Genomic DNA, 21,518 nt, shown 5'->3' on the forward strand with positions numbered 1-21,518 from the left:
AGACATTATACAAGGAGGTCAGGGCAAGTTTCCTGGAGAAGTTGACTCCTGCTGAGTCAGCAAGCCTGGTGGCAGAGAAGACGCAGAATGTTCTTAGCTGAGGGCAAGCCCTCGGCCAGGAACAGAGGTGGAGGAAAGCAGGTTAGGTCAGGGCCCTGGTGACATCTAACAGCAGCCTTGACAAGAGAGAATGAGCCTGAGGATGGAGAGCTGGAGGCACACCAGCCTTCGAGGGATGGGAGGCTGGTTCATGAAGTGAAGAAAGGGAAAGGGACACCAAGAGAGCCAAGGTCGCTTTGCCCTTGGTTGAAATTAGCGGTTGACGTCCACCGTCAAATTCAAATTCAAATGGCAACAAAATGGAGGGGAGTGTTTCTAAATAAATCTGCATCTAACAAGTAGCTCACTGAAACATATTAAGAGCTTTGCGTATTCAGTCTGCAGCCAAGCCTTCCATCCACGGGAGATTGATGTCTCCTCCTCGGCCTGTTTTCCTTTTGCAGCTTTTATGAATGCTGATGGTAATCTCCCGAGAAACAATGTGATTTGGTAATAAAAAGATTACCTGTATTAAATAAAAATAATATATACATAGGAAATATTGTTAGTGCTACAAATCTGGTTAAAGATATTACCACAAAGAAAAATGTTATTTTTTTCACAGCTGTCTAATGCATTTTAGCAAAAGTAATATCTTTAAAACTTAAGCCTGTATTATTTATAAAGGAAGCAATAACTGATTTTCCTATTTCCTATATTTATAAATGTATTTGCATACATTTGTTTCAAAATTAATGGGTTTTCTCGCTGCTGTGATATGGAACGAATGCCATATCTCCAGGAAGAAAAAGTGCAGCTGTTTTCTTACTTGGACTGGAAGTCTGCAGGTTGATGCAACTCTGGTGGCTGCCAGCAGTGAGTCGGGACTTGATTCTCAGGAAAGGGAAAAAGGAGAGAAGGAAGAGAGGCTAGAAGGAAGAAAGAGAGAGAAGGAGCGAGGCAGAGAGGCACAATTATGGTTGACTGAGCAGCTCCATAAGGAAAGTCCAAAACAAGATACAATAAAACAACAACAAAATTAAGTCTAGAGATTGGATGGGAACAAAGTGATCAGAGAGAATTACTGAGGCAAGATCTGCTCCTAAATCTATTCTGCAGATACTCTCGAATATAAAGAACAATGAATCCTATGTGTATCCAAACAGACAAAATAATAATAATAATAATAATAATAGCAAGGTTAGTATGATCAAGAAAGGAACAACCTCTTATTAGCATAAGACTTTTCCCAGGGACAAAGGAGCCAAGGCTGGAGGTTTCTGAGGCAAAAGGTCATAGTCTGTGGATTTTATGCCCAGCGAAGACATGGGTCCATGTTGCTGTGATGATGAAAGCTATGCCACAGGTATTTCAAATACCAGCAGGGTCACCCATGGTGGTGGTGTCTCAGTGGAGCTTCCAGACTAAGACAGACGAGGAAGAAGGACTTAGCCACCCACTTCCGAAGAAACTGGCCATGAAAACTCTACGAGCAGCAGTGGAGCGTTGTCAGATGTAGCACAGGAAGGTGCGAGGATGACACAAAAAGATCGAGCAGGGCTCCACTCTGCTGTACACGGGGTCACTAGGAGTCAGAATCAACTCAACGGCACTAACAACAAAGACATGGCTCATATGTAAAGACCCTAGAAAGACGTTTTGCGTATTTAAGGGCTCAGAAGCAATATAACCCTAGGCGTCCTTCTTCAAATGAAATACTTTAAGAGGTGCTCAATTTTGCTAAGAGATAATCAAAATTAAACGTAAAATAATGGGGGACGAACTGGGGGACCAGGACTGCCGCTGGACACTAACATGAGTCAAATCAGACCAAAGTCCATAATTATGGTACATCGATTAAAAACGGAAACATCCATGAAAGGCATGTTCTGCACTAAAGGCACCACTCCTTTCGTTGAGGACAAAGAGTGTGTGTGCACCCGTGTCCCCAGATGAACATTTCAATGGCAACATGCTAAAAACCCTCTCCAACATGGGTAGGGAAGCTATGTTGAAAAAACCATTTAATCTTGACCCGCAGCAACTTGAGTTCATGTTCAAGGACACTTAAAACACAGATATTTTTACAATATGTGCCAGAAAGTCTATTCTTCCTTCCAGGTGGGACTGACCCAAATCAGCCCACCACTGCAGCCAGACAGGGGGCCGGATCTAGGGCAGCTGACCTGTGCTCCCAGCAGATGTGCCTCCAGTGACGTGAAGGTGTCCCCTGAAGACAACTCGCCAACAGGCCCAGTGGGGCCTCAGCTGGCCTGAGCTGTGCCCAAGGCAGGGCAGCGCAGTCACTGTGCATCCAGGCCCACGGCCAGGACTTCTGCACCCACCTGCTACGTGAGCTCAAGGGGGTCTCGGAATCTCTGTGACCTCCCAGGCCCTCTGCCAACCTCGGATCGCTGTTGTGGGTGAGGAAGCAAGAATGTGTATGCGAGTACGTGAGAATGTGTGCGTGTGTGTGTGTGTGTATGAGAGTGTGGGTGAGTGGGAGTGTGTGTGTGAGCATATGGGTAAGTATGAGAGTGTGGGTGAGTGGGAGTGTGTGTGTGAGCATATGGGTAAGTATGACAGTGTGGGTGAGTGGGGGTGAGTGTAGGGGATGAGTGTGAGAGTGGGGGTGAGTGTGCCTGTGTGGGAGTGAACATGAGAGTGTGTGAGGTACCAGGCACACAGGAGGAGGGACGGACAAGCCTGCTTCCATGTCCCTCTCCCTTCATAGACTAGGACCCGGGAGCCATGGGGCTTGAGCCCCAGTCTCAGTGCGCGTGGGGAAGGTGACCAGGGGCTTGGAACAAGAAGGAGGATCTGGAGGTTATGGGGGCGGAAGGTGGCGTATGGGGGTGGGCGGGCTTTGGTCCTGGGGTAGGGCACCGTCCGGGCAGTCTGGAGGCAGCAACACCATCAACAAGCGCTGGGGTGATGTGCGCAGGCCGGTAGGGGGTGTGGTGCCGCCCGCAGCCCTGCTGAGAAAACGCCCGGCGCCCCCTGCTTAGAAGCCCAGAGCTGTGCTCAGCACGGATGTGGGAAGCCAGGCGGGTTCCGCTGCCTCGTCAGTCCTGCTCTCAACAAAGGATGGGCCAAGCCCAGATCGGCCATCAGCCTTCCTTCCTGTAGGGTGTGGCCTTTTACTCAAATAAAACCCACAAAGGCACTTTGAAGAGCTCACTGCCTGCTCTTAGGGTGGAGGAGCAGACGCGTGTGGAGCACTCGGGCTGCACGTGTCTGACTGAACCACCACCTCCGAGTCAGGGCTCATTGTGAAGGAGGAGGTCTGAGGCTCAGTTATTCAACACTACCACTTAGAAAGTCCCAGAGCCAAGACTTTGTCCCAGGTCTGCCTGACTCTGTTACATGTGCCTTTTCTAATATTCCTCATTGGGTCGGCATAAGAAGAATTATACTTTTATTTTGGACACGACTCCACCGGAACCCCAGGGCTGGCGCCCGCGGAGCCCCCAGGTGAACAGCCTGGCAGGCCAAGTGCTGCCCACGGGTCTCTCTGCAGCCGGCATGTGTCCTCTGCAAACCACAGCCTTCTCGCCTCAGCTGGTTCAGAATAACCTTCTCAGCTGCTGGTGACAGCTGACTTCACATGGGCTGTGACTTCATTAACCTAGCACTTAATTTCAGCGCCTTATTAGACGCAGCAGCAACACTGCCACTGTGTCCTTGCTGGGCACTGGCAGCCTTGCCCTGTCTTGCCCAGTCTGGGTCTGACAGCAACTGAGAGCAACTGGTGCTCTTACTGGGGCAGAAACAGGGGCCTGGGCCGGGGCCCCAGCAGTGGCATGAGCTCCCGGTGAGTCAACTTACGAAGGCTCATGGCTCTCAGCTCCTCCAGGCAGGTGAGATTCTCGAGAATGACAGCATCCTGGGAGAAAGCCCCCAGCTCCGGCAGACAGTAAGTAGTCTCACCCCTCCACGGGAGCACACAGCCCTACAGATGTGTTTGTCCCGTCTGCATGTATCACCTGCTCAGGTCACACTGTCTATATACCATATCTTCTGGACCGTAAGAGTCTATCATTGTAATCACAGATTTGGGGCAAACAAACAAGCACACATAGCAACAATCGAGGTAGGCATCAATTCTAAGATCAGCTCAAACTTAAGATTTAAACGTGAAGGGAGGAAAGCACACCTCACACCCAAAAATTGGAAGATGCTGCACTGCAATTCTCAGGGTGCCGTGAGAGCCCCTGGCACTGGCCGCATCTCTCTGCATGGTACCTACCCGGCAGGTACCAGTGTCCAAAGGATGCCATACCTGCCTCTTAACAGTGCATCAGCCCACAGCGGGTGCACCACACAGGCACACAGCTCTCCATGCCAAAGGTGCTACATGGCCAAGCGTTCGAGTGAGCATGTCACTCGGGCCTATTCATGCTAATAGACAGAAGGCTGGCTGCTCAGTGCAGGGTGGACAAGCGTACCCTTCCTCATGCTGACTCTTGTATATATGCCCGGCTCTGGAAAGACCCGACATCCTCGCTTTCCTGCTCTCTGGATAAAGGGAGAAGGCCTCACTGCCCTGATTCTGCACTACCCTTCTTACCCTTCCCCACGCCACAGTCCACGCTGGGGATGGCAGTCTCAGGCTGTTAAGAATATAGTGAGGGTCCTCTCCTTGTCACCACCCAGGGGAGAAGCAGAGGTCTCTGGAAAAGAAATGAGTCTGCATCCTAGGAGGCAGGGCAGGATGGACGGGAGAGCCTGACTTCAGGAGGATGCTGGAACATTCTTAAGGACTGTGAGGGCCCCAGGATTCCCAAAGGGAGTCAAGCATGTTGCCTCCAGATGTAGCCTTTACTCATTCCTTCAGAGTTAAAATTCATCTTTTATTCTAAGGAAAAAGCAGAAGACTGTCGGTTCTTCCACTGGTTCCCAAGGCTTGGACCACTTCTGACCCACTAGAAGAGTCAGTTAAAAGCAGGAAGGTGAAACCAGTTCAGAAGCACACACGTGGGGAGCTTGAAGGATTTCCACTCAGATGGGCCAACACACCACAGATAGATTTGAACCCCGAAAAACTGGAGGCATGGCAGACTTCCCTATGGGAGTCAAAGGCTCAGGCTGATATGACTGCATTTGTGTCCCTGAAAGCAAATAAATTGGTTCTGACCATCTCACCCTGGTTTAGACCATGTCACACCAGTTTAGTCTGGTCACCAAAGGACCAAACTGGCTAAAATCAGCTCAAACTAGTAGTGACTAGCTTCAAAGTGGCCTTAACCCTGTGTCCTAGGGGGTTTGGGATGACTGATCACCTGTGTGGTCTCAAGCCCTGAGTGAGGGCTTTACCCACATTTCCTCGTTCCATCTCAACAGCCCACTGAGAGGTGCATAATGAACCCTCATTTCCAGAGGTAAGGTAACTGGCAGACGATTTTGCATCTATTACGTGGCAGAGCTGGGATGTAAATCTCATAGCTGGTGCTGTTTCTATTTCACTCTGCCCCTCTGTGAAAGGACCCTTAGTAATAGGCAGAGATGGGGCTTCAATGCATTAGACTGGAGGGGCAAGGGGAAACTTCAAGCATCCAGATGTCCCTGGGAGGAATGCCATAGAGGAATGCATCACCGTCATCAACGGCCATCATCATTTCTTGTGGATTAACGAGCAACATCTGGATGGGATTCCTGGCATGGGGTACAGCTCTGGGACTGTTCGCTCTCCAAACCAAACTTACTTAAAATGCTTGTTGCCTGAGAAAGGCTCAGGGGAAGCACACTTATTATTTTTGAGCGAATTTCCAGAGAGAGGGGGTTATACAATGTCTAGACGATCCACGCCGCCAAGGAGAGCGAAGACTGTGCCAAGAAACAGAAGACGGCGGGTTTTTGCTCCTTATTGTAGAAAGCGCCTTGACCTTGGCTACCCGTTCCTGCCGAGGGCCCAGGAGTTGGCTTTCGTGCTAACCCAGGGTGGCCTTTGGTCTTTCAGGGTCAAGGGCATCTGAGTGACCGTAAAGAGTGACCTTGCTGGTGAGGTCAGACCAAAAACCACCATTCCTGGCACACTCATGCTTTCCTGCTGGTGAGGCTTAGCTGTCAGAGCAACTCATGCACATCCAGTGGCCGTGACCCACTGTGGTCTTGCCTCCCTCTCCATAGGACCTTTGCAAGACCTGAGTCAGGTCAGGCCCTACACTCGGGCCCTGTGGAATATTTGCTTTGGAGCTGGCTGAGCCCACTGGCTACAGGCAGGCTGCCCGAGGCCTCTCCCACAGCTCCATCATAGGCTGTGCTCCTGGGATAACCTGGATGCAGGAGCTCAGTGATGGGGTCAGAGGGGAGAGAGAAAAAGAACTTCTCAGTTGCCTAGGAGGGACTCTGTCTCAGCAACCCCAAGGGCCCTGGGCACCAGCACCCACTCAGAGTCAGATTGCTGACTTCCTTGTATAGGGCGGCAGGTAAAATACAGGAGGCTCAGCTAAATTTGAATTCTAAGTAAACAATGAATAACTTTTTAGTGTAAATCATTGTTTATCTGAAATGCAAATTCACTGGGCCTTCTGTATTTTTATTTGTAAAATCTGGCAATCCTAAGCTGGCATGACTGTCTGTTAGTTTGTGGGTGGGCGAGTTGGTTAGTTTCTTTCTCTGGTCTAGCTGTTCATTTCAGTATTCAAATATTGTGTTTGTCCTTTCAAGCCTTTTGGCTTGTACTTGGCATAGCTTTATGCTTTCCCGTGTCACAAGTGATATTCTTTTATTCTTCTTCCTTTGTGTTTATTTTTCTAATCTTTGACCCCCTACCTTCAAGGAAGTCTTCAAGCTTCCTGCTTGTCCTTTTCCACTAAAACTTATTTATGTTAAGTATTTTTTTTGCATCTCTCTCACTCATCCCTGATTTTTCAGGGTCTTCTTGCAAGATTGTTGGGCAGACGTGCAGGCGTAACTGATGAAGAGCAGCACGCCTCGGCTGGACAGCCGGGAATCCTGGAGGCAGTGTCAGGTGGGAACCAATGGCCAAAGACTGGATTTCTAGCAGGAAGGCCCCCCCATCAAAGCCCAGCTCTTAGTCTGTGAGAACAGCTGTGTGTGTGTGAACGCACGTGTGTGTAGGGGACGAGGGAGCTCACCTGCAGAGAGTAGAACGCCTGGGTGAAGGGTGGCATCCGGACCAGGTAGGAGGCGACAATGATGGCCGAGGAGTAGTGAGTGCAGTAGTGGCACTGGACGGTCATGTCTCCTGCAAAGAGAGGACTCCCTGGGGTGGCTTTCCCATCTGTGCTGGCGACACGCAGTTTACGCTATGCTCGGGAACAGCAAGCACGAGCCCTGATGAGAGAGCGCCTGCAGGCTTGGGGCGGCTGGGCGTTCTGCTCACACATGGCACTGTAATTGGGCCGACAGCCACCAGGGGCGAAAGCACGTTCATGACCCTCCGCCACACCTCCCGAGTCCTCAGCGGTCTGCCCTTAACACGGTGGGCAGAGCCAGGTTCCGGGAAGGCCGTCCTGAGGACTCGTGCGGAGGTAGCGCTCTGGCTTCTGACCCGAGGAGCACATAGGAAACGCCAAGATGCCAACAATCCTACCAGCAGCACTGTCTCTTCTGTTGTCTTTAGAACAGAAGTACCTATGTGAGGAGGGGGCCTGTTAACTCAGGGACACCCCAGTGCGTGTGAAGACACAGGTTTCCTCATTCCCAGGGGCCTGGACAGCAGTGGGCAGAGGCATAAACGTCTCCATTCTGCTCCATCTGGGGTTTGGTGGGGCCGGAACCCTGAGGCAGAAGCAATGCCATGGCCAGACCACTCCAGCAGAGGGTAACAGCGACGCTGTCCGTTGTGGAGCACTGTGCATGCTGTGCACCAGCCATCGCTCTCTCCCTGAGTCCACACAGTGACCCTGTGAGTCGGTGGTGTTCATTATCCCCATTTTGTAAATGAAGAAGCCAGAGTGAATCAGAGACTTGCTTTCATCAGCAGTGAGTGGCGGAGCTGGCAGGCGGCATGGTCAGCAGCGGCCTGAGCCGGCTACCCCAAGTCTCTGCTCAGCCCCCTCACTGCCAGTCCCACACCCAGCCTGAGGCCCACCCTCGTGCCGTGCACGAGTTCTCTAAAGCAGAGTTGTTTGGGAGGTTCTTGCAGGTACTTGTGCAAGGGCCCAAACTCAGTGTTTGACTCCAACGCACACCCAGGTTAAGATGGGAGAGAATGGAGCCCATTGGGTCCTGCCTGGGACACAGCTGGTGAGAGCTGATGCTCCTCTGGCCTGCCTCAGTGACAAGCACCCAGCAATGCCTGATGGCAGCCAGAGGAGCAGCACCTGGGGTGGGGGACTTCAGGCTCAGGAGGAGATGAGTAGATCAAGGAGGGCCTGCCCACCTCCTCCCACCTCCCCTGAGCAAGTCTGAGTGCCAGCCCCTTGCAGAGCGCAGAGCAGAGGTCCTGGGCAGAGGCCAGACAGCCTCAGGGGGCTGTGTGGGCTGGGTGGGATGCAGCAAGAACATCCTTATCCTGCCTAGAACCTGCTCACCCAAGGCAGGGCCTCAGGGCCAAGCAAGCCTTCCCAAAATGTGCTGCCTCTGGTTCTCGAGGGAACGGTTCATGGTTCGCGGACGGATATCTCTTGTTTTCATAGTTATATGTTTATTTCAAAGTGTTTGAGCAAAGCAAACACTTTGGCGGCACGTGAGAATCTCCCGGGCTGGACCTGACTGCAGACTTATTTAAATCAGAATTTCTAGAGGTGGGGCCTGGACATCGGTATATTTTCTGAGCTCCCCAGGTGATTCTCTCATGCAGCCATGCAGCCAGGTGCGGACCACTGAATGGAGAGCACTCTATTCAAATGGAATTGTCTGTAGTTGAGATGATCTCTTAACTAGCCATCAATTAGCATTTCAAAGCATTCGGATGAACAGTATTGCAGAAAAAACAGTCAAGCTGGGATCTACCCACCTTCAGTCTTCTCAACTTCTTTAAACCTCTGGATAAATTTCAGCTTCCTTTCCTTGGTCTGGGCCCCCATGGGCTTCGAAAGATCTCGGAAAGTCTTGGGATTCGTCAAGTTCAGCGTCTAGAAGGCAGATGGGCTGCTGGAGTGAACTCCCCTCAGACCCTCGTGTGCCCCAGCGAGACCTCGGGAGCCACGCTCTTTAGTTTTATGGTTCTCTTTATTGGTTTATGGTCGTTTGGGCTGACCCCCCTCTGGTGATTAGCAGGCAAGCTGAGGTTTTATGGCCCCAGAGCCAGTGATCCACAAAGACTTACTAGGGGAGAGTTGGAAATGAAGAGGAGGGAAAGATTGAGTTCACAGTGAACCTGTTCCGCCTTGACCCAAATCAGAACCTCGCCACCAGTTCCCAAAGAGACACTTTCAAAAGAATTCCTGTTGTCTCTGAGCCACTTGGCTCCGGCCCTCGCGGAGCAGTTTGCGTCGTAGTTCACGGTCCTTGCTTAGAATCAAACTGATTCTCTAAGAAGTTAGAAGTCATCTATCTGTCTGGGGAGGAAAAGGGAGGGACGGCCTCATTTTTCTGGAGGCCACTCCCTTCTGGGCAGTGGAAGCATGTGATGTCGCCCCTTCCCTGCCCTTAGGAACAGAGGACAGTGGACACCTGAAGACTTTTCAGGGCCAGGTGTCCTCAGGGACTTTGAGCAGAGATGTTCCCTGGGGTTGGCATGTCTTTATAGAAGGAGCTGTTTCTTCCCCCCACCACTGCCCTTCACCAGCAGGGAACTACCACAGTTGCCCTGGGGAGGCAGGAGCTGTCACCACCTCACACCTGCAGAAGCCAGGTGGGGCGAGAGTGAGGCAGACACTCAGAGACCCCAGTGGAGACAGCACAGGTGGAGACCCGCGCTCAGCTCCAGCTGGTTGTGCCAGGGCAGAACGGGCTTCACATTTGCCGAACTCCTGATTCCCCAAAAGATATTGGGAATCCAGACTTTTAGGAGAAATCTCCTGATTTTTAAACACTGAGAAGTAACCAAAATTTTAAATACATCATACGGGCTAAACAAAAGGAGCTGGTCAGCCACCGCTTTGCAACATGTGAGTTCAAGTTGGGATTTTCAAGTTCGGTTTCTGAAGCACAGCCCCAGATGATCATGGGGGCAATAAGAAGCAACACATGGCTGGTGAGAGAAGGCCTGCTGTGGTAAGTGTCCTCAGTGGGGACAGGAGGTCATGGAAGACCCAAACTCCCTCTCCCAAACCTGAGGGTCAGCCACTGGAGCAGCCCGAGGCAGGACTGGCCAGAGCTGGTCTGAACCGGAACCCAGCCACCTTCCGCCCTTTATACACACAGCCAACACACCTCCTGATGGCCAGAGCCCAGGTGGTGGGGACACTGCTTCACACCCTGGACATTCCCCCATGACGTCACCTTGGTCCAGCTGTGGTCCTTCTCCCTCCCCTGCCTGCTGAGGTCCAGGGGCAGAAGCCGAAAAAATCGAATACCCTGGTCTTGCCATCAGCTTCCCCTATGGCTACATGTCTCAGTACAGATCCTGGCTGAAGGCCACATACCATCATCTCAGTTACTGAAGTCAGGTTACAGGGGAGTAGTTCATTTTCTCTAGGTCTCTGTGTCTCTGTGTCTCTCTCCTGTCTCTCCCTTTCTCTCTCCATATTGACTTTAGGAACAAATTCCGTGTCCCACTTCCTTTGATGGACCAGTGTTGGTCCATGGCAGTCTCCCAGCAGATGGGTATCACTTACCTTCATTGTAGCGAGTCAGCCAGTGGCCCTCGGGGGCTCGTGTTGGCTATTGTCTTGGTCGTGTAGATGATCTCACAGGTGGAGATTCCCACAGGGGAGCCTGAGACAGCAGCCCAGGCAGCTAGACTGCAAAGGCCTTCTCCAGGGTGAGGGGCCGAGCAGGGAGCAGCCTTGGGGCGTGGGTGGACTGGGCCTCGTAGCAGAGGCCCTGTGTGCTGACTTAGGGTGCTCTGGTGGCCAGGGTCCGAAAGCTTAGGGCACCTGCCTATGGGAACACCGTACCTGTGAGGTATAGTCGGCCAGGACCCAGGGAAACACCGGATACTGCATGTAGTCATTGTAGGTCCTCCCGGCGAGCGTGTTGAGGTGCATGAGGTACTCAAAATTGCTAATGTCTCTTTTCTACCAGAAGAGACAAAGAGAGGATAAACCAAATGCATTTGGCATCTTCCCCAGGGCCACGGGGTCTACCTCTCAGCCCTCCGCAGGAGACCCTCCCTGTGTAGGTGAGAGCAGACAGCACACACCATGTGCCTCGTGCCTGAGCCGGGCCACCTCGGGGAGGCCACACCAATGCCAGTACGAACTGGAGCAAATATAATCAGGAAGCCAGGCCGGCCAGAAAAAACATACAGCTCAGCAGCCCAAAGCCCAGGGGAAAGCCTTCTTTTCTGTTAACTGTTGGGTGTGATACTCTAAAGTTGACCAAAGTAATAGCACAAATGTTGGGGGGGGGGGAACTTATTGCCAAGCCTTTTATGACTGGAAAAATAAGCTGAGGGAACTTTGCAGTCACAGAGAAAAAGGCCCTTACCAACGGGCTCAGTGAGCTGTCTTCCTCTGGGACTTTAGGAACTTTCTTTGCTCTGTCCCTGCCCGTTGGGATAACATGCGCTCTTAGGGTGCTCTGCCTTAATATGCACAGTCACAGATGGAGACAGGGACTGTATTGGGGAAAAATTCACCAAGCCCAACTGGTGAATGAGAGCTGCCATAGAGCTGTCATCTCTGATACGGGACCTGTGTGCTGTGGTCTCTCCTTTCTGTGGCCTGCTCCTTGGGAAAGGATTTTGCAAGTGAGTGATCAAGAGTTACTTTCTTGCTGCCATGTCATCTCTAGGACTGGTCTTCTTGGGGTCCCTTCCTTTCACTGAGAACCCTAGGCCGAATGTCAGCTCACCCAGGCTGGCAACCGCGTGTGTCTTCTTAGCACAAGAAGCGAACACTTGTGCCCCTCCTGAGTTGTGTTCGTTTATCCATATGTGTAGACCTTCATGGATGGAGTATGTGCGTGTATATGGGGCATGTGTACATGCACACCTGTACACGCACACACACACATTCACACTCCCTCCCCAGCTCTGACTCCAGTGCTCGAGAATCGCCTTCAATCACGGAGATCTTTTCAGGGAAATATTTGGGACATTTTGGTAAATTAAAAAAACAAGATTCCTCCTGATTCATTCGCAGGCTTTCTCTCTCCATCACTGGGGCCTGAGCTTTTTCTGGTCTGCGGTTCCCAGAGGGTTTCCTCAGACCCAGAGTCCTCTGAGGGTGTCATGTTACCTGCCATCTCTGCAGCACAGTCCTTTCGGACCCGGGATATCTCCTGTGGGACAGAAAATGATGGTGGTGACTAAATATATGAGGGCACAAACACAGGGAAAGGGGGTACTTTCTGGGGCTTTGTGGGGCCAGGGCATCCAGGATTGCCACAGAAGTCCCCAGGCACACGGCAGCTCTCCTGGCCAGGGCGACAAGATTATGATCCAAGCTCTTCTTGCCCCACCCTGCCCTATGGAAGGTTAGGTCCTTGGAGGCCCCGCTGCTCTCATGTGATGCCAGAAGATGCTGCTGCCTTAAGCGTGGCCAGTGGAGAAGTCCCAGGGTCATGCAGAAGCAGGCTGGGGACCTCACAGCCCCACTCTGGACTCTCACAGCCACATCTTAGCCATCTTTGCCCATGTGAATATACCACACATGAATAGATTATATGTGACTATACTATATTGACATGTGAACATAATATATGTATGTGGTTAAAAAAATGCAAACAACATGGAAGGCCATGAAATATAAAATAGTCTCCAAGCCACACTCCCACTCAAGAAGTATCTGCAGTTAATGGTTTCTGGAAAGACTTTACCCCCACATGCCTGCCTATAGGCTGACATGGTTTTTTTAAAAGAAAATGGTCATCCACGGGATCGTCTCAGTTGCACAGTTCTCCGCCCTGCTTCACGGGTGAGAGCTCTCTGGAGACCGCTCCCATCGCTCTGTGGCATTCTCTTCTACAGCAGTGGGACGCCCTCGTAGGATGGAGCCAAACTGTTTGAGCCTGCCCCTGCGGTGGGCTTTGTCCTCACAAATGATGTTTCCGTGACCACCTTTGGACAAAAATGTCTGGAGACTTTGCGAGGGTATCTAGGAGAGAAATTTCTGGCAGCACTACTCCTGGGCTAAAACGTATGAGCATTTTCAAGCTCGCTACGTATTGCCAAATTGCCCTCTTAAAAGGCTTACCGGTTTATGATTCTACCAATAAAGAAATACAAATCGAACTAAAGAAATACCGTTTTTGACTCATATGGTAAGGAAGAGTTTAGAAGTGTAGGAAGCTGCAGTGTTGTGGAGGGTGCGGGCAAGGGAAACACCCCTTCTGCTCAGCAGATTATTTGTAGAGCCCAGTTCCTTGGTCCCTTTTCCAGCTCTGTTTCCTTTCCCCCTCTGTCTCCTTGGGAAGCCCCCACTCCCAAGACCTGGTCAAACTAAATCATATCTCCTCTTTCCAGAATGCCCTCCGTCTCAGGCCTGTGCAGGTGCCCACGGACACCACCCCCATGTGCATTCAGTGTTCCACCCATGCGGACTGCCTCAGGATCCTTCGGGCCTCCCTCTGTGCAAGGTCCAGATGCCCAAGTGTCCCAGAAGAGACAGTGCCTCCTCATCTCCCGTTCCAACCCTGCCATCATATCCTCTGTCCCAGACTCCCCATCCTGCCTCATTCAATTTTTCCCTTGGCAGATTTTCTATAGCGAAACCCAGGTTGGGATTCACTGCTTCCCCCAGTAGAGAAATCACCTTTTTGGTCCATTTCATCCAGGCAGATAACAACAACAACAACATCAACAAACAGAGGCAAAACATAGTCGGGTTACTGCTTTAGCTTGCAAAGTCTCCAGTGAAGATTCAGTTCTCCTGCTCTGTTTCTGAGCTGCCGCCCATCCCAGTTCCAGAAGGCAGGCTTCTCGGAGCGGCTGTACACCAAGGTGGAGCCCAGGCTGGAGACAGTGAGGGTCACACCCTGAAAAGGATGCACCCTGAGCCTTCCTGAGGGTGTGAAGCTGAGCTACACACGTGGAGCTGGTATGGCAAAGCCTGCTGATCTTGCTACTTTATTTTAGAAGTTCGACAGTGGCCTGGGAGTAGGGGAGCCAAATGGGCCTGATAGGGTCCAGGAAATGAGAGACAGCCTCTGTCATTTTCCCTTTCAGAAAGGGTTCTAGAATTTTACCTGTGGTCTTTTGTGACATTGCCACCAGGTGGAATGGTGGGCAGAAGATAAAGGCATTTCACCATCCTATTCCCCATTTAATCAGCTATGAGCTCCAAAGAAGATCCATCATTTCGTTACCATCACAAAAGGACGCCATTACCAACAGTGCCAAGACACCTAAGCAAAGGTGAGTTCTATTTACAAAGAAATTTTTTAAAATCCTATTAATCTGAAGGCAATTACAGAACTCTTGGAATGGGCTATGTGAATTTTGTAAATATCTGGTCATTAAAGTATTTCTTTAAGAGTTGGTAAACTGCATTGTTCCATCAGTACCGTGTAAATTTTAGATTAAACAAGGTGTCAGAGATGGTTCTTAGCTTTCTAAAGCCCTCCTAAGGCCTGGGGGAGGCAGCGTGGGAAAGAACACTGTCTTTGGAGTCAATAGAACCTGGGTCCCAATCCTGCCCTGCCCCGCCCACTTGACTGCTCTGAACTGCTGTTTCCTCATCCTTCAAACATGGCCAACCCCATGTGTCACACAAGAGAGCTACAGGAGCGGTATGATCATGGGTTTAGAAAAGGCCAGCACACATGTGGGCACAGGGCTTCCTCAATGGGCATAATTCTAGTGAATGTTGGATGGAATGCTGTTCCAGAGCTGGGCCAATTCTTTTCTACTCTGAGAGGAGGAAAAGCATGGTGTAAGAGTGAGGACTTGCTTCCGGTCAAGACCTGCTTGGTCTGCCAGTACCTGTCGGTATGATCTTAGAATGACTGTGCCACCTGTGAATCAGGTCACCTGATTCACAGCAAGTGTGAGGAGCTCCTCAGGGTTTGCCGTGGAGTCTACACACGGCAAGAGTCAAGACCCTCGGGCAACCTGGAAGGAGTTGAGAAGAATGGAGCAACTCAAAGTCCGTCGGGACGAGGGAGGTTACTCTGCCTAACCCGAGGGTGGCCTAGCACGGTGGACCCACAGAGGACATCTTATCAGCCCCACTGCCATCCCAAGACATGTGTAAACTCCTCTGGATGACTTCCAAAGATGGGGACACTATCTTCAATCAGGACTTTGTGAGTAGTCAACAGGTAGACTGGGTTCAAGTTCTTCCCTATTTTGAGGGGTGATTTTTATCCATGTTGCTTCATTTTTAATCAAATCTGTGTCCTTCAACCCCCACAAGTGCTTTAGAAGCGCCAGTGCTGCTGTCCTGTGGCCTTGGGGCCTTCTCTACTCCAGAACATCAGTGCCCGTGCTTTGCCTCCTCACGCTGCCTTTGACTTCCGCCTGACTTGAGGCAGCCCCACCTGATTAACACACCCCCTCTACCCTGAGCCTGGCTCCCAGAGTCAGCCAGAGTCACAGCTCAGGAGCTCACATCTTCCCTAGAGAGGCTGGCAGAGCAGCCTGAGGGGGCCTTCCGAGGCGGGGCTAGCCCAGGCCACGGTGTCTCTGCCAAGAGACTCCTCGTCTGGCTGGAGGCTGCACCCTTTCAGCCCAGGAAGGGATGGCATCTGGGGAGAGTCTCTGTCCAGCCTCCTCCTCACCTCTGGGACTAGGGGGCCAGGGCTAGTCTTTAGGCACCCGGAAAATAACCTGGCAGACTGCCAAGGAGGCCCCACTGGACAACCGGGGCTTCTGAGCTCAAGTGGACACATTGCACAATCCTGCGGCCTCTCAGAGTCTCTTGTGTGTTTCCCATTTGCAAAACAGTATGAGAGCACAGTGAAATGGGCTGATGAAGGACTGAGAGGTGTTAAGAAAGCACAAACCACACTGAGAAGAAAACTCACTCATCTTGCCCACTGGGAGTGTGTGTCTGCTAATGGGTTTGGGCTATGTCTCAGGCCAGGGCGAGTGTTGGCCGGCGTCCTGCCCAGACCCTCACCCCGGCAGGCTCCAGGACAGGGAGCACGTGTGCTGAATGGTGTTGGGGAGGCAGTATGAGGCATGAGCAGAGTGTTTCATGAGGAGCCAAGAAACTGGTAATAGAAACACACTCTCTCCCCTTCTTGTTCTCTGCAGAAGCAAATTTCAGTTAGCCTAGTTTTCAGATCTAGGTTGTAGGTCAATAGAAATCCATGAAGAGATGGATGTTCTTGCAAACCAGAGAGTCCCTCTGTATTAGCAAGATATTCACGCTTTCTGTTATAACTTCCTGACTTTCTACCTTTCTCTAACATGTAGAAATCTCGCACGCAGTTCTAGACCTAATAATAACAATAATGTCAAATGCATTGCAGATTGCAAAGACTTTTTGCCTATTGTCTGATTTTCACAAAGACCCAGTAAGGCAGCCTTTATCTCCATTTACAGATGAGGAAATGGAAGTGTGGGGTGAAGGGGTGGCATGCAGACTAGGGAAGGTCATGATGGCTTGCTGGAGCCACCCCAAGGTACCCATGAACGCCCCCCACACCGGGCTGCGCCAAATACCTGCGGGACCAAATCTTGACCCAGGGCCCTGACTCCAAAGACAAGCTCTTGCCTCTGAAGGGGAAAAGAAAACAAAAGCAAACAGAAAGAGACAACAATCTCAGTTCTGGCTGGATTAGAAGGCAGTTACCTGACAAACTAGTAATTTGTGTATGTTTGGAGTTAAGAAATGAGCATTACCAAAGTTACTAAAATCTTATTGCATCTCTATGCCATAAACAGGACGCTGTACCTGTATTAAAATTCTGGATGGTTACGCAACAAGAAGTTACCTCCAGATGCTGAAATTGAGCAGCTTCAATTTTTATAATGTTTCATGTATCTGCATTTTAAAATGTATTTATATGCTTGTGTATTTTCTTCTTTAAAATACTGATTTAATTTTTGCTTATCTGTGTTTTATGGTTTTCATGTTATTTTCTAATTTAAATTATGTGCTTTTATGAATATTCTAATTAGAAATCCACTAGGTAGTAGGATTTCAGGTAATTTTTAATTTTCTACTTATCTTCATTTGCTAGTTGTTTTAAATCCATTCATTGTCTAAATTAAATGATCGATTTTATTTTAGTTTTGGATTAAGTGATGGTGTTCATGTATTTAAAATTTTTATAGTTATCTATATTTTCAATTTAATGATTTATTATATCTTTATTTTTTAATTTAAACTATTGCACTTTGCTTTTTGTACTTTCCAAAATTTTTACTGCTTGGACTAATTTTGCAATTCAAATTATTTATTTGTTAATTGCTTTATTTATTTCCTCATTCTATGTGGGTAGTGCAGTTTAGAATATTTGTATATTTTTATTTCTATACATACATTCTCTAATTTTTCTATGTTATTATTTGCATAATTTTAATATTTAGCTTTTTTGGCCAATTTTCACAATTTCTGGAAATTTAATTTAAAGGAAAAAACTGAGCAAAAAGACTATAATAAATGCACAAATATATTCACTGCTGCCTTATTCACGATAGCATCAAATTAGAAACAACGGGGAAAGTAAAAAAGTCCGTGAGATTCAGTATGACTCATTCAAAATGTAGATTTTAGAAACTACAGCATTTAAGGAAAATATTAATTAGGAAAAATGATTACAGAACTGATTTTTATGACCATTATAACCTCTCTGATTTAAGAGTGTAAAACGAATACAAAGAGAAAACTGCAAGAAAAAATTCAATCCAAATAAACAAACAGATAAAAGACAGCCCTCTCAAGATCCCAAAGCACAAAGAAATGTTTGGACAAATTACAAAGAAGTTGAATGATGTTTCTTGGGACTCAATGTTATGGACGTAAGATATTTGGCCCTTGAAAGAGGCAAGCGTGGCTTTTCCCCTTCTGTTGTCAGTGTCTGCTTCGGCGGTTGCCATGGAGATCGGCTCAGGGCTGGTACACAAGCCTCTGGCTGCACTGCTAGGGGAGCCCGGAGAAAAGTGATTGCGAGCATCCCGGGGGGCCAGGCCGGGCCCCCTCCCCAGGGAAGCAGACCAGGCCTGCTGGAAGTCTGGGTGTCCTGGAGACCCTTGCAGCCACTGTGTACTTTCACCTTGCAGGCTGGCGTCAAGATTATGCTAATTAAGTCCCCGTCTCAGTGTCTTGTTGCCTGGTGACAAAGTTTCACAGCTGAGGAGGAGGAACTGAGACGACCAGGGTGAGTGTTTCTCTGGTGGCAGCACTGCATTTATGGATTTACTTTAACTTTCCCAAACAAGCACTTCAAACTCTGCTTTTCTCTCTCCTCCTTTGAGTGAGCAACTCTGGAAATGCCAGTTTTCCTTGCGTGCCTTGATTACAAACCCCAGACTCGCGCTAATTTGTTATTTAGGCAAGGAGGCAGCTGGCCCTGAGCCCCGGGCAGGAGAGGCAGCTGGCTGGGTCCCAGCCGGGTGTCAGTGGGGGGCCTGGGCCACGGGTGAGCTTGTGAAGGTTGGTGTTCGAGTCCGGGGGCTCTGGGGCACACTCTATCCTCTTTCCAAAGTCTGGGTCTCCTTGAGCGTTTTGCTGCTCCACAAGCAGGTGGAGACTGCTGTTGGAACTGCTTCTTCACCCAACCGGTTCCCCCTCTACAGAAACTGCAAAGGGCACGCTCACTCACTCAGGAGGCTGGAGCCTGCCCTGTTCAGGCAACTTCAGCAGACCTCGCTGACGGCTGCGAACCGTAGTGGGGTTTGGGGCTCAGTCCGTCTTTTCAGAAGTCTGGAGGCACACCCCTCCCAGGGGTTATCCGGAACACTGGAACCCACTAACAAGTGGGTAAGTCCGGGCTGGGCGGGGCCTTGCAAGGAGAGACTCTTCATGGAACATACTAGAACACACACCTCATGTCCCTATTTCCATGACAGGTATAAGGGGAAAAGGTCAGCCTCCCTATTTTGAGTCTTTGTGGCTTTGAACAAGCTACTTGGCTTCTCTGAGCCTCCGTTGCTGTATCTGTTCAGTGGGGATGAAAATCAGGTGGCTGTAAGAATTACTTATAATGTCTGTAAAACGCCTGGCCTAGAGTAGGTGGTCAGCATGATCCAGACACACAGTCTAAAGGCAGGAACCTAATTTAAATGTGTTAAAAACTACGTAGTGTCCTTGCTTTGTGAAGGGTCTAGGTTCCTGGTACATTTGCAAACCATACGGCTGATATGCAAACTGAGTACTGAGGACCAGCTTCCATGCAATGAAAGATCAGGAAATGTGTACAAAGTTGCACATCTAAGGAAGGACTGAGCTGTGACTGGGCTTCAAGCTGGGTACGCTGCACGTCTTCTGGACTTGACCCTCAGTGTGGAGGGGAGAAAGGAGCTGCAGAGACAGCCGCTGTCCACTCTGCAGAGTGCCTGAGCCCCCTGGTCTAGAGACCGACTTTTAGGGCCTAGGGTTTGGTGGCTCCAGCTTCCTCTTGGGGCTCCATGGGTCTCCCCCTGCTGCCTGACACTCCTTGGCTGGCAATGCTACCAAGAGCTGAGGGTGACTTCATGCTCTTTCCCTCCACCCATCATCTGGGTGATGGGAGAGTCAAAGCTAGGTGATGCGTTCTGGTCCCTGGTACCCCTAGGACACAAGCTATACAACTGGGCCACATCCCCCTCCAAATGGGCATGATGGCTACCCTCTTGCACAACCCATTGCCACTTTTCAACTGTCAATCTCTCTACCAGTGTCACGTAATAGAAGTTATGTCAACCCCCAGGGCTGGGTCTCATAACACACGTTTGCTTTCTTTTTGGTGAAGGATGAGCCTTAAGGATGGGGCTGGACTGGACTAGGATATAAGTTCCCAGAGAATCTAGCTCAGTTTAAGCCATGTCTAGAAAACATGATGAGCCAGGAGCCTGTCAGCCCAGAGAGCCAAATTTATCACAGGGCCTTGTCAAGCCAAACTTTCAGGGAAAAACCAAATGGCAGTGAAACCCACAGACAAGGGAGCTGAGCAGAGGCTGGCTCTGCTTGACTATCATATGACTCTGACAGGGACACGATCTGGAGGCTCGGTGCTTTATGGGTAAAGCGGATGGATGGATTATTTATGCACTTATCTCATTTAATGCCCTTGGACATAAAGGTAGCACTCAATACAAAGAGGAAAAGTATATAGAAAACGCCCAGAAATGTCAGCCTGCTCTTGCCTTTACTCTTTGACCCACACATGCAATTCAGAAGACCGTCCATTGATTTTGCTCCCACCACATATCCTGAATATGTACACACTTGGTGCAGGCTCCCATCCTCTCCTGCCTGCAGCTGGCCTGTCTTTATCTACTCTCGCCTCCCCATCTCTGCTGGCTTCCCAGCAGCCAGGGTACTCCTTCTAAACTTCCGCATGGCCCCCCTCATGCAGCCCCTGCCCTGTCCTCCTCATCTACCCTCTCCTTGCCATCTCCGCACTAGCCACCCCAGCAGCTCCCTTTTCTTAAACACCCTCAGCTCCCTGCCATTGTTAGGATTTTGCACCTAGGACGCCCACTATCTGGGGTGTTCTTCCTCAAATCCTCCTGTGTGGCCTCTGCTTAAAGGCTCTGCACAAGGGTCACCTCAGAGAGGACGTCCCCAACCCTCTCAGTCTAAATTAGCACCCTCCTCCCCACACAATATTCTCTCCTGAGCCTGGGCATTCCCCTGCACACCGTCAGGTTTTATTTTTTGCAGGGCATTTACACCAACTGAAATGATTTTCGGTCTTTCTGTTTGTTTTGTTTTTATTGTTTGATTTGCTTTTTCCTAAAATAGGAGTTTTTTGAAAAACACAACGATGTCTGTCTCATTCACCGCGTATCTCCCGACCTGATCCTGACTTACAGAATGCCTCAAGCACAAATTGTTGAATGAATGAATGATTAAGCAAGTGAGTCGCTTGGGCTGTAGCAAGCTCTAGAGGTTAAAAATGGACAAAGGTATAGTCAACTCTACAAGTGGCCATTCTCTTTCTTTTTATTATTATTAATAATTGGTGTTTAAAAGGTTGCAAAGACTTTGTGCTGGGGAATCAGCAAAGATTATTCCACAAGTCCTACATCTGGGATTAATGACCAGTGGGTAGTGTCCTGAGGCTACTAATCGGAGGGAGGCGATTGATGTGGTGCTGTCTGGTGCACCTGTCAGCCTTTTTTTCTCTTGTGAAGGCACTGACTGCAGGAGCCAGATGACCAGTCACTGAGTACCCACTGCACGCTAGTCATCGCCTCATTTACTCTTCATAACCACCTGCCATTTTCTAACCCATATTGCAGATTGGTAAACTGAGCTAATGATTAAGACCAGGTTGGCCGTGAAGGTGGGATGGAGCCCCGTTCGATTGGTCTCAAAGCCCCCTCACTCCCCACTGCCCACGTGCCTGCCTTCTATTGAAACTTG

The 21,518-nt window shown here is 49.8% G+C and overlaps 2 protein-coding genes across 14 annotated transcripts in view; one reads left to right on the forward strand and one right to left on the reverse strand.

Annotated features, from left to right (window-relative positions):
- WDFY4 (WDFY family member 4) overlaps window positions 1-21,518 on the reverse strand; it is a 299,923-nt gene that overhangs the window by 29,708 nt on the left and 248,697 nt on the right. For all 6 annotated transcript variants that reach the window (XM_023648250.2, XM_023648246.2, XM_070264996.1 and 3 more), the window contains 4 exons: window positions 12,297-12,339; window positions 11,013-11,132; window positions 8,966-9,083; window positions 7,140-7,249 (listed from right to left, as the gene is read on the reverse strand). In XM_023648250.2, coding sequence (XP_023504018.2) covers window positions 7,140-7,249; window positions 8,966-9,083; window positions 11,013-11,132; window positions 12,297-12,339 — 391 coding nt within the window. The remainder of the gene's footprint in view (window positions 1-7,139; window positions 7,250-8,965; window positions 9,084-11,012; window positions 11,133-12,296; window positions 12,340-21,518) is intronic.
- LRRC18 (leucine rich repeat containing 18) overlaps window positions 14,249-21,518 on the forward strand; it is a 29,949-nt gene continuing 22,679 nt past the window's right edge. The window contains exons 1-3 of one of the 8 annotated variants that reach the window (XM_023648269.2): window positions 14,262-14,413; window positions 17,810-18,327; window positions 20,895-21,009. The gene's annotated coding sequence lies outside the window, so the exon portion shown is untranslated. Of the gene's footprint in view, window positions 14,414-17,809; window positions 18,328-18,745; window positions 18,930-20,894; window positions 21,010-21,518 lie in introns of those variants that run through there. The other 7 variants (XM_023648264.2, XM_070265035.1, XM_070265031.1 and 4 more) reach the window with 7 other exon arrangements.

The sequence above is a fragment of the Equus caballus genome, chromosome 1 (genome assembly GCF_041296265.1).
Source record: "Equus caballus isolate H_3958 breed thoroughbred chromosome 1, TB-T2T, whole genome shotgun sequence".
Lineage (NCBI taxonomy): Eukaryota > Metazoa > Chordata > Mammalia > Perissodactyla > Equidae > Equus > Equus caballus.